At 37.2% G+C, this 12,238-nt stretch overlaps 1 protein-coding gene across 1 annotated transcript in view; it reads right to left on the reverse strand.

Moving 5' to 3' along the window:
* Positions 1-4,072: 4,072 nt before the first annotated feature.
* The window catches only part of FRMPD2 (FERM and PDZ domain containing 2), a gene marked incomplete at both ends in the record, with an annotated part of 58,482 nt that continues 50,316 nt past the window's right edge, over positions 4,073-12,238 (reverse strand). Inside the window, 6 exons of the mRNA XM_082002186.1 lie at positions 4,073-4,144; positions 4,981-5,043; positions 5,313-5,528; positions 7,085-7,419; positions 8,550-8,640; positions 10,279-10,427. Of these exons, the coding sequence (XP_081858312.1) occupies positions 4,073-4,144; positions 4,981-5,043; positions 5,313-5,528; positions 7,085-7,419; positions 8,550-8,640; positions 10,279-10,427 (926 nt within the window). The remainder of the gene's footprint in view (positions 4,145-4,980; positions 5,044-5,312; positions 5,529-7,084; positions 7,420-8,549; positions 8,641-10,278; positions 10,428-12,238) is intronic.

The raw sequence follows: 12,238 nt of genomic DNA on the forward strand, positions 1-12,238 counted from the left end.
GGTATTTTAAGATGTCTTGCCATTGAAGATGGGGAATTAGAGTACACGGAGCCATGAGCGTGATGCAGTCCTGAGCATGTGGAACTCGATGTTAAAGGAAAGAATGAGGACCCTGGCTTCCCCTTACTCACACATGGTTTTGTAACTTAATGACTATGAGATGGCTGTCCTTGCTATACTTGCTTTTAAACTGAGATAAAATGTTATATATAAAATACTTAGCGTCAGTCTCAATGGCAGTAAAAGAGTTGCTTCCTCAGAGTAAGATAACTGTGCTGTTCTGTAGACAGAACTACTGACTGAACATAGAGTATCACTGACAAGGTTTTGTGCTACAGTATGAATCGGAGGACTAGCAGATGTTTACCTGTTTTGAGTGCTTGTTATGGCAGGTGCTGCCTCCAACAAATGTGTCCTTTTTGTTTGCATTTGTACTGCAACTTGTCCCGACTGGTGACTAGGCAGTAGAGTAACATGGTTTAGAAATACAAATAGTGATCTCAGTGCCACTTCTGAAGTAAGCGGGGTGATCACAGGCACAGACTGAGGTTCTGTAACATAATACATCTCTTGCATGTTAGAATGTATGCAAGTTCCGGTCAGACCACTTTATATGCTAAATAATATCACACCAGAAAAGGGCCAGAGCAGCGTGATCCTATTTTATGACTGAGGAAAGATACTTTTGTGTGTAGGTGCAGAATCAGAGCTTGTATCATCTGGGTTTAGTTCCCAAGTTTTCCAAAAACTCTGTAGACCTTGGACAAATCACCAACCCCTGCCTCACTTCCATACAACTGAAATGGGGGAGTAGATCCTCCTTTCTTTCCAGCTTAGCCTGACTTGTCAAGTAGTGTGAGCTCTTTAAGGAGCGGATTATCTCTTGTTCCGAATGAATGTGTATCAATGAGCCTTGATCTCTGTGGGAGTTTTGCATGAACGAAGAACACAGAAGTGGGACTCTCATTTGTGCTATGTACGGGGGGGGGGGGGGGAGCAGGGAATGGTGTACGAGCTGCTGGGTGAGGCCAGATTCCCCTATACTTAAATGCTTCTTAACAGTCTTCTAACTGCTCTCAGTTTATCTACACTTTGAGCTCAGTGACCCCATCTGTAAAGGATGTGAGTGTGTCCCAGCAGTGCAGTGTAAAAGAAGAAACCTGTGAGGCACAGAGAATCCTAAGTGGTTTGGCGTATTCAGGAAGTCTGCAGCAGAGCTGGAAGTTGAATCCCATGGTTCCTTAGCATCTCCAAGAGAGCGTATACGGGCAGCCACATCTGCTAAGCATTTTCTGGTGATGGCTCATTGTTTATTTCTCCAAACATAGTGTCTATTGTAGGAAGAAGCTGTGTGTATCGTTTTTTTTTTTTCTTCCCTCCTCAAAATTTGTCTGCTGTCTAGGCTGACTGTCAGCAGTGGAGCTCATGATCTCTACTATTACTGAGGTGACCAGCTTTTATCTTCAAACGTGCAGAACCCTTGCAAGTCTGCAGTTTTCTTAAAATGTTTTCAGGCTGTGCATTGAGAGACTTGCTCTGTAGAATTGCTCTGGGACTGTGACAGATGGAGGGCCTGTCACCCAGCATGTGGTAAATTGCATCTATCTGGATCTGCTCAAAGTTGGTTTGAGAGGCTCTGAGATTTTCAGTGGATGAAAGTTTCTTTGTTATATATCAGATTATGAAATATCTGGAAGGACAGTTCTGTTTTATCTTACTCTGCTAGCAGCATTAGAAGACTAGATCTGTGTAAAAGTGTATGTCTCACCCAAAACAAAGTTCAGTCTGAATGACGGTGTCGTTACAGGAATCATAACCATAGTATCTGTTTAAAAGCATTTAATTATTATATTCCTAAAGGATAAGAACATAGGATATGGCAGAATGTCTCAGAAGTCAGTAACACCTGCTTTAGGAGAATATACAGAAGGGACCATCATCACAAAATCTGCCTTTAGAGGAAGTTTAAATATAAGTCCCAATTAATGAAAGATTATTTTCCCTGGAGCTTTTACTGGCTAGTAGTTAAGTATTACAGCTGCTTTTTCATAAAAAGAAATCAAAATGAAACACAATTCAGTGTTTTCAGAAATCTTTTTAATATCCCTGTAAAACAGGAAAAACTTCCGTCAAACAGCAAACACTTCTGTCAAACAGCTGCAAAGATGATGCACAAATGTGGAGGAACAAATAATTGCACAAAGATTGTATTCTTAAATCAAGAATGCTTGCTCTAAACCACAGAAAAAACAGCTTTGCATAAAGTACAGGAACATTTTCACCAAGCAGCTTTTTAAAGTTGTGGTACAAAAAGTGAATTGTGCATTTGTGTGCCATGTAGTGCATTCATTGCATAGTAGTACATGTGCAGTAATTAAAATCAAAGTGAAAGGCCAGATGCCAAATGAAGGTAACAAAGTTGTGACCAAAATTTGGCTGATGACACTTGACAAAATGGCAAATAGTCCTTTATATGCAAAATAAAGATAGCAAATGCAGAATGCATGGAGAGTAATGCTTCCGGGAAGGCTCAAATTCAATGAATTTAAGACAAAACATTTAATTCTGTTAATGTTTATACCAATATAAGTCCAGGGTTACTCCACTTATTTAGGGTTATTCTGGTTGTCTATCAATATGTCTGAAATTAGCATCTGGCTCACATCATAAATTTCATTTTTATTTTTTCCTGACTTCCAGCAGACTATCTGAGGGCAGAAAGAAAAAATGGCCCATGGCCTTAATTATAATTGTTTTACAGTGGCTTTTTCTAAAAGTCATGCTTTTAATTTTTATTTAATCCCTCATTCTTTCTGAACCATAAACGTGTCATTCATAATAAAAATAAACAGCTATTTTATTGTCTTGTTTCTACAGTTTTATATTCAAATGCCTTTTAATATTTTCTTCTTTTCTGAAATCAAAGAAGTTTTAAAAATATGTACAATTCAGTTAAATAAATTCTGTTATGATTTCCTATGTTTAAAAGTTACTTTTCCAATGCACATCTAAAAACTTCACTTCCGTATATATCACCTTCTAAATAAAGAACTTAGAACAGGTACAATCTTACAAACGTGAGCAGATTTCTGTCCAAATCCACTCAAACTCACACTAGCAGAAATGCTTTTTACAAGAGAAATAAACTGTACAGAGAGTTATTTACTCTAATTTAAAGATCTGATTCAGCCCCTACTGAAACCAGTGGGACTTCCCATAGGTTAGTTCAGATCCTAGATAAGAATTACTAGTTAATCAATGGAAAGGATCAGGGGAAGATGAAATGTATATGTGTGCCACAATGTACACACAGTCATTTCATCTGGCTTGGTATTGCATTCCTTTTTACATGGATGCAGAATGAAAGAATACTGATACTATCTACAGCCATGCATATTGCTGGGAAAAAATAATATTCCATCCAATTATTAGAACACTCTTCCTGCTTTGAAGGGAACCAACTAGGATTTAAAGGCGTCTTATTCTTCTGTTGGTTTCTCGATTTAAGATGTCTAATGGTGGTGGTATAAATTCCAGGGCTGGAATGATGACTGGAAATGGTTCTACATTGTTCAAGCAACCAAACGTAAAGAAATTGAGTCCTTCCACACGAAAGTATAACTACTGTAGAAAACATCAATTTGCAGTCCAGAAGCCACGAGTGCACAACAATATGTAAGGGACAACTAATCTTCCACCAACACCAACAGAGTCTTAGATTGCTATAGTTGCCCTCTGGACAGTAAAACTAATTCCTAAGGCTGCTATCTCCTTGTCACAGTCCCAAAATATTTTTCTAACAATTAATATGTTATTACACGAAAATTGCCCATGGCAATTTAACAGCAGTGTTGCAGTGCTGGCTGGCTGTTTCTCCAAACTGTGAGCCAAGATTTAAATGACTTACCCAGGACATGTTAAGCAAGGTTTAGAAATACCTTAGGAATTAAAGTAATCTAACAAAGCATGTAATGTAACACTTGTCTGTGCTGGCTTGACATCTCTTTAAAGCAATTGCTGAGTGGTCCCTGGACCCCATGTGGAATAGCAACAGGGAGGAGTCATACCGCAGTCAGTAGGAATCCATTGCTTGAAGGTTCTGAAGGACTTCCAGCGCAACTTCATAACAGAATAAATACTCATCCTGTGTGCAGAGACACCAATGTGAAACATCTGGTTACATTGAACATAAATTCTAGACAAAGAGAAGTTGTGGTTGTGGACTGGCTGAAGTACTGTTTATAAAACCAGCATCTTTGTAACATGGATACAAAACCTTAGATATTAAAGACCATCCTTGTTCTTTTTGTTCCATCACTTGTAAAAGTTCAGGAGCACTTTCTTGTTCAGTGCAGTACCTGTAAGCATGTGCTCAAGTCTCGTTTAGGTCAAAGAAGGTTATCTATTTGCTTAATTTAATCACATGCTCAATCATTATCCTGAAGAAAAATGTAGTGAAGCATGTGCTAAAATATTTGCCTATAGGAAGAACTTATCCTAGTCTTCTCTTGTTTTTCTTACCACCACCTGTTTGCTCTAATCTGAGTTAGCCGCATCTTGTCTTTTCCTGTGTGAAAACTCTTTTGAGGGGTAAGTTTAACTCAGTAGTAGAAGGGTTTACAGAGGTGATAATAACTCAGCAATAGCAAGAATTCAACTGAAGGCTGCAATTTTGCAGGTAGAGTTTATGGTATCTCACTGGTTTTGTTGTTGATCCCTGCTTTTTTTTTTTTTCTTAAAAAAAGGGAGGGGGGGCTGTTATCTGTACTGTATTGGTGCTTTGCTTTTATTTCAGTTAGTTAGTAAGGGACAGAGCTTTCATATTTAAATCTAGACACCACTTGCCTGGAAGGCTGTTATTTTCCTCAAATGAGAGGGCTAAAATTATGCTTTAAGCCCCAGATTTATCAAAGCATGTGGGTATCTACCACTAATTGAGGCTTTTAAAAATCATAATCGAGTTGAATATTGAGAACTTACCTTTGTTTGGATCATGCCAAAACGCTGATCTCTCAAATCTCTCACAATCTGCTTGATGTTGAACTATCAGAAGAGAACTTTTTTTATTTTGTTGACAGTGCAAATTATAAAGAAAGATTTAAGCATGTTCAGACAGGGAAGCTATGACTCAGTGCTTTTACAAATAGTATATTTGTAGTTATTATCTTTGTTGTTTAAAACAACAAAAGGTGGATTTATTCCATTTTGTTAGGATGAATTCAACCAGGAATTACTCTGATCTAAGACACCCCACATGTTGTTGACATCTGTGCCGTTTTGTAATACTTAACGATGATCTGTTTGATACTTACACATAGATCTTTTTCTATATAGCTGAGCAGAACTTCAACACAGAGCAAAATTCCACTTCTTCCAATGCCAGTACTGCAGTGAGCAACAATAGGTCCTGCACTGTGAGCTTTTCTCATGTAACAAATAAATTTTACAAGCTGCCCAGCCAGTTTGGGAGTATTGTGGTCTGGCCAAGTAGTAAACTGCAAATGATTTACAATGCGTTTCTCTTCTGTCTGGAAGAGAAAGAACAGAAATGTTAAAAATTATCAGTCCTAAGACTGATTTTCAAGTATTTCCACTGATAATTTTTCCTTCAGCCTCATTCTTAGTCAATTGTTTGTCCACCCTACAATTCTTCAGTTTTTTGTACTTGACCCTATTAAGGTTTCTTTTAGGTTTTCAGAAATGTACTCAGAAGACACAGATCTAGGAACTTCATATAATTTTGATGACACTCTGTTGCCCCAAAAGGATGTAGTTATCTTATTTGTTGGTTAGAAAGGAAAAGCAAAAACATTTCTTAAATTAGAACATTCCAGTACTGTTTACTAAAATTGCTTTTGTAACTGAACTAAACTGTACAAATAGAGGAGTAGCAATATGATAGCCATGATGGTAGGATAGTAAATGCTAGTCTGGATATCAGAGATAAAATAATAATTTGTGATTAGACACCCTAATGTACAAACCAAATCAACTAAAAAAATTCTTACAAGAATAGTCATAATGTAGATAAAATAAAGAGTATTATTAACTGAATGGTCCTGGGCCAGTACTTCCTGTTGCCAGCTTGCCAAAACACATTAAGCTGAATGTAAAAGAACTACGTCGATTTTTACCATCAGAAGAATTTGAATGCATGTCTGGATTTCTGCTGAAGTAAACCTGTGGATTTCTGTAGTTAGATACTGGTCCAAGACAAACATAGCAAACACAACGTGTTCATTGAAACAATCACATATAATGGCCTGTCTTCCTATTTTAATAATCTTTTGGGAAGACTCATATCAAATGCTTTGCTATATTTCACACTCAGTGACATAAGGTGAATAGTGTTTTCTTCATATAGAGAAATTGTTTTCTTGATGGAAAAAGACACCAAGTTAGTCTGGCACAAGTATGAATCTTTTAATTATTCCATTAATTAGTATGTCCTGAAGAAATTTTTGCAAAGCTTTACTTAATATTGAGGCAAGACTGATGGACTATAGTTGTCTCGATTTCCATGTTCTTACACCTGGATTCTGTATTTGTTAGGTTTCTAAAAATTTGCTGCTAGATTTGTAGTTTCATGTGTATTCATGTCTTTTCATGAATGAAAGAAGTATAATTTGTTCTAAATTCTAGGATGAAAACCACCTTCCTCCCCTCTTTCCTTCCAGCCACTGTTACAGAATATGAACCCACTCTGGCAGCCCTTGCTGATTTGATTTGATGAGAACATTAAGTAATTCTGCAAAACACTGAGCACACCAGCTCTGTGACTATTAGAGGACTAATGTTTTGATATTGTCCAAATGTATATAATGTTGGATCCATTGCTTGTGCAATGAACAAAGAAGCAGCATCTCATTAATCTGATTTCATACCTGTTATTCAGATTTTTACATTCCTAAAAAATAGTAAGCAAATATTACTTAGAATTACTTAGAGGAAGCGAACAATAATACTAGTATTTACTTATTTACTTACTAGTAAAATATCTAATAAATTTCAACATATATGACATTATTAAGTATACTTAATAATACTTAATATTTAACACTTAAGTTGATTTAAGTCAACTTACCTGCTTGTTGATCATTTCTATTGTTCTAATTATGAAGTATTCCAGAATCTGGTAGTTGTCTAGCCTGAGATGGAAATTAGTCAGGTCTATAGAGTCCTGGGGAGGCTCAGGCCAGTACCGATGACATTTGACTTGCCCTAGCTCCACTTCTTTTGTCATCATGGCAATCACATCCGATTCACTCTCCCAGACCATTTGCCAGAAATCAGCCATAGTGGATGGCAGAGGCCCTTGCGTTGTAATATAGAAATGATCCTCGTCTCCAACTTTCATTCTAATGTAACTTGCATTAATGTAGCCGTTCTTTTCTCCCAGATGAACTCGTGTCTTATCGTCTGTACAGAAACAGAAAGTTGCTACTTTAGCTGTAGGTCTAAAACAGAGTTCTAGCATCTCTAGCACTCAGGAGATGAGGAAGCTCAGCCTCTAGAAGCAAAGTAAGCCTCTGGATTTTAGAATACATTTGGCTAGTAGCGTTAATATTAATTACTCCTAGTAAGAATTCCCGTAGATAAATTGTATGGTCCAGTGCAGCTTTATTTCTCTTAAGACACTTGTGTAACACTCTGACAAACCTTCTAATTACCATAGAATTGTTTGGCAGTAATTCAGAATAGTTTATCCAACACTGCTTTTAATGTATGGCATGGGAACATTGTCACTGGATATTGGGGTTACAAAACAGGAAACTTCTGAGAACATATACTGTATCACTAATACAGAGACGTAACTGTGCTACAAATTTTGCATGTGTTATCCTGCTGCTGCAATTTAGAAAGACATCAGGGGTCCAAAAATGTTGTTCTTCTGTCATGATACCTCTCAGGGAATCTTTGGGTTGTACACTTTTTTTTTAAAATCCTTGTCAACACCAGTCATTCAGCACTTGGACTCAAATCTTCCTTCTAAAATGACTTCTCATCAGTGATGAAACTTGTTTCTGGCTTATATCAGAGCTGAGCAGCTGAAAGCTCTGGTTGAATATTATGGTTTCAAATACTTCTGAAAGAATCTTTATCTTTCTGAGAGCTACGTAACGCCATGATTTCCACTGTATTTTTCAGAATTCCACAGTGTCACAAGCAGTGGGAATAGCTGTACATTTAAATAGATTTAAAGAACTATTTAAAGCTATTATAGTTCAAGTTACACTTTCTCACAGAAATGTAGGTCAATAACTCTGAGAAAGAGGGAAGGGAACACCAAGACAGCTGGCCCCCTACCAGACCAAGTCCTGCCCTGTGGAAGATGATACTTCAGAAAATTACATATTGTGCAATGCAGACATCCTTACATGAACTCTACCTCTTTTGGAAAAATCTCAACACATTTCATTATTAATAGAGCTTTCTGTGACTAGGGATGTGGTGGGATTTGCCTGCTACATCTCAGTGTTATAGCCATTTTCCTGTTTTCTGATGTCTGTCTTCACTGAATGTATGTTCTCATTACTGTGCGTACTTACATGGAAGGATATCTTGATATCTGTTTTTATTCTGGTTTTCTGGTGCTTTGCCAGTTCTGCAGTCATCTATTGGTTTCACATGTTCTAAAGCCTAGATCAAAGAGAAATAGTCAATCCATGTCGTTCACATCCTTTATAGACAACCATTACAGAGTCACTGTGAGCAAACTTTACTGCTATATGTGACCCAAGACTGGCAAATAAACCTCTTACAGAAGAGAAGCAGTACATCCTTCTCTAAACTTCTAGGCAAGGGATTCAAATTACTTTGCATTTTCTTCAGCCTGCATAAAATTTCTGGGGTTTTCAAGTAAGATTTCCAACCCAAATCTTCAGCCCCTGTTGTATATTACTGTAAAATAGATGTTTGGAATAGTGTCTTGGCCAAATGTCAGCATTCGTAATTGGTAACCTACTGACTGAAGCACCAATTATTGAACTGTTAACAGGTAGTGAATGTCAGTGAAGACTTTTCAGTGACAGAAAATGATGGATATAGGTAACAGTATGTTAAGTGCAAATCATATGGTCGTTAAGTACTTCATAGCAGATTTAGGGGAGCAGAATGCAGTGTAGCTGGAAGCAGGAATGTACAAGTTAATTTCAGTTACAGTTTTGAGTTACCTTCACTTTTCTGTATTCTTTACCTCTTTGGTATGCATTGCACAATCCTCAGCCATCACATTATGCCACTATACAGTGTATACAGACTGAAATACATGTGACATTTCTTCAGTTACTACAGCTTTTACTCAGATAAAATACCCATTGGCTTTGGTAACCAGTGCTTTCCCTGTTAGCTCTTTATGTTTTCTGAGCAGATGTGTGACAGCTCATAGTATGCTATGCTTACATCGGTAACAGAATAGAATGAATGGAAATTAATACATGCCTTTGAGCCTTCAGAGAAAGTCAGCAAATCCTATGCGCTTGAGCCTGTGCGATTTTGTACCCAGAAAGTCAGAGATATAAAGGCAAGTGAAAAAAACTGATAACATTGTAATTACTATGGAAAAGTGGTAGCAATCTATTTCACTGGTGATAAGTACATCATTTAACAGAAATTCCAGTAGTGTTGAAGAGTTATGAAATAATCTGTTCTTTAGGAATTTGCAGATAACTGAGTACTCTATTTATATCCTGAAACAAGAGATTTTATAGACTTTCCTAATTTTACACTTTTTCATGATTTATATGCCATCGGATGTAATTATGTATTTTCATTATCTATGGAGGTACGTTACTTTTTCTTTTTAATTTCACAAAGTTCCTGACCTTAAGAGCACCTTGTGGCAATGATTTCCATGGATCACTAGAGCACTGTGTGAAACATTTTCCTTTCATCAACTAAGTGTTTCAACACTAGTGAATCCCTAGCAGCATGGATTTCTTGCTTTAATGCAGCCTCCAGAATAGTTCTTAGGCAGATGTTCAGCAGAGCTGAGTGGGTAACAGGAAGAAGTCAGTCTGGGAAAAAGTGATTCATACTCTACTTTTGTGTATTATTTATTTTTCATTCCATGTGGGCAGTATCTTTAGACAGGAACGATGCAAGCCTGACCTGTTTGGAAAGAGAGAGACCCAAGTTCTGTAGCATCACCCAAACAGCAGAGTAGAAACCCCTTTCTGGCTGGAATAATTCTCTGAAAGTGGAGTCAGTAAAGATATACAAGTGGATAAAGATATACAAGACTAAACACTCAGATCTTAAAAAGGAACCACACCTTACCATAAACTCCTTTAACACTTCTTGATTCTCTATCTGCAGCTGGAGGCCTTGAATAAGACCTGTGATGCCAGTCCTTGGACCTACTCCAGTCAGTGATGGTTCAAAGTTAATTAGCTGAGTCAGTTCATCTCCAGAAGCAAAGGTTCTGCCTATATATCAACAAAAAAAAAAAGGGATTTTTTAATGATTATTGTTCATAGTGCCAAGTTTTGGCTTTAAAAACTAGGAGGCTGCAGTACTTAAGTACATTTTGATGCTTATACTGTGGAAGCGAAATATGAAAAAATATTTTTGGCTTACTTGTGTTCACAGCAGAAAGAAGAATAAGTCAGCACTGTGGATAAGATGAGCACCACATTTTATGTAATTTGGAAGCAGATCCAACTATTGCAATTTATTGCCTCATACAGTTTCTAAATACAGTCTGCTCTAAATAAACTGTTCTTGCAGAATTGTAAACCTTAACACTAGTTTATACTGGTATAGGAGACTCTGGCCACATCTTCACAGGGAATCATCTTCATGTTTCCAACACTTTCTTGAAAACTACTGTTGCCACACCACACTGCTAGGAATAATCACTGCAAATTCTTCCTTCCTGAAGAAAGGAAATATCTTCTGTTCTTTTCATCTTACCTCAGACTCCCCTTCAAAAACAAAATGTGAAGTGTCTTTGATGCACCAAAATCAGGATTCAGTTTTACTAACTAACTCATCCTGAAGTATATGCTGTGATCTAAAACTTGACAGATTAAGAAGATGGATAAACATTTATATCTCCAGAAATATCACTACTCTGCTGGAGCAATTGAAAAATTTTTGTTAACCATGTAGAGTAAAAACAGTAGTTTATTTGGTAAAAAATAGTGATTTGAGGCAGAGGAATTATGGAATTTGTCCTTTTAGTCATAGGCTACTGTTGGCAAATAATAACATGCCAGCTGTCTCAAAGAAAACTTGATGATCTGTTCCACAGGTTTGTTGTAGGCTGAAGAACAAGGAGCAACGCTGTTTTCCTTTTGTAAGATGTCATTGCTACTCTCTGTTACAGAAGTGTTGTGCTTGCTGTGCTTTTGTCTTGGACCACAACTTGCACCTGCCTTTCCTGAGCTTCTAAGACACTTTCTGTTTACTTTCTGTCCTCTAACCCTCACAGATGTGAGGGTGTTTCTATTAAGTAGTTGAGTGCCAGTAAAGACAGATCCCCTCTCCAGACAGAGCATGCTATTCCCCATACACCTCTCTTTCCTTCCAGATCAAGTGGAATAAAAAAAACAAACTTTGAGCAGGTAGTAGAGGATAGGTTGCTTGTAATTTTCTGTTTACTAGCCAGTACAGCTTGGTAGTGTGAGGGAGATAACTGTGGTTTACTTCTGATAAAAGCCACCAGCAATTCATTGCTTCTACAGAGCAAGAAGAAGCTGGGAGAGACCTGTATTTCAGAGAATCTATGGAATACTACAGCATCCTCAACATAACCCCTTTCACAAATTATTCTTGTTTGGGGCAGAAGCAGCTTAATTTTCTATAGGAACAACTAGGCAGATTCTTTCTGTAAAGTGTCTTCTGATATGAGAGGGGCTTTAGCACCTGAGCTGTGAAAGTGCTTCAGTATGTGTTCAAGCACATCAGTTCTAGCAATTTTAATGAAATTATATGAAGTGAAATTCAGTGATTCTGGGAACAAAGTCTTGAGATAGAATTTGACCCTTTCATTCTACATTTTTGTGTGTTTCATTTACTTTTTTGAGGAGTTGTTTGGGAACAGTAAGAGAGAAAGCAGAAAGATTTCAAAAACCTATTGCATGCAGTGATAACAAGCACATTTTGTAGTATGTTCCTGGAATTCGTTCCATTAATTCTCAAAGCCTTCTTTGTCAATGCCTTTCATATATGAAAAAGGCCTTCTGCTACATCCAGCCAGTAGGATAATCCATCTGCTTTTGTTTTATTTATTTTG

The sequence above is a fragment of the Phaethon aethereus genome, assembly GCF_964289735.1.
Source record: "Phaethon aethereus genome assembly, chromosome: 7".
In the NCBI taxonomy this organism is placed as follows: domain Eukaryota; kingdom Metazoa; phylum Chordata; class Aves; order Phaethontiformes; family Phaethontidae; genus Phaethon; species Phaethon aethereus.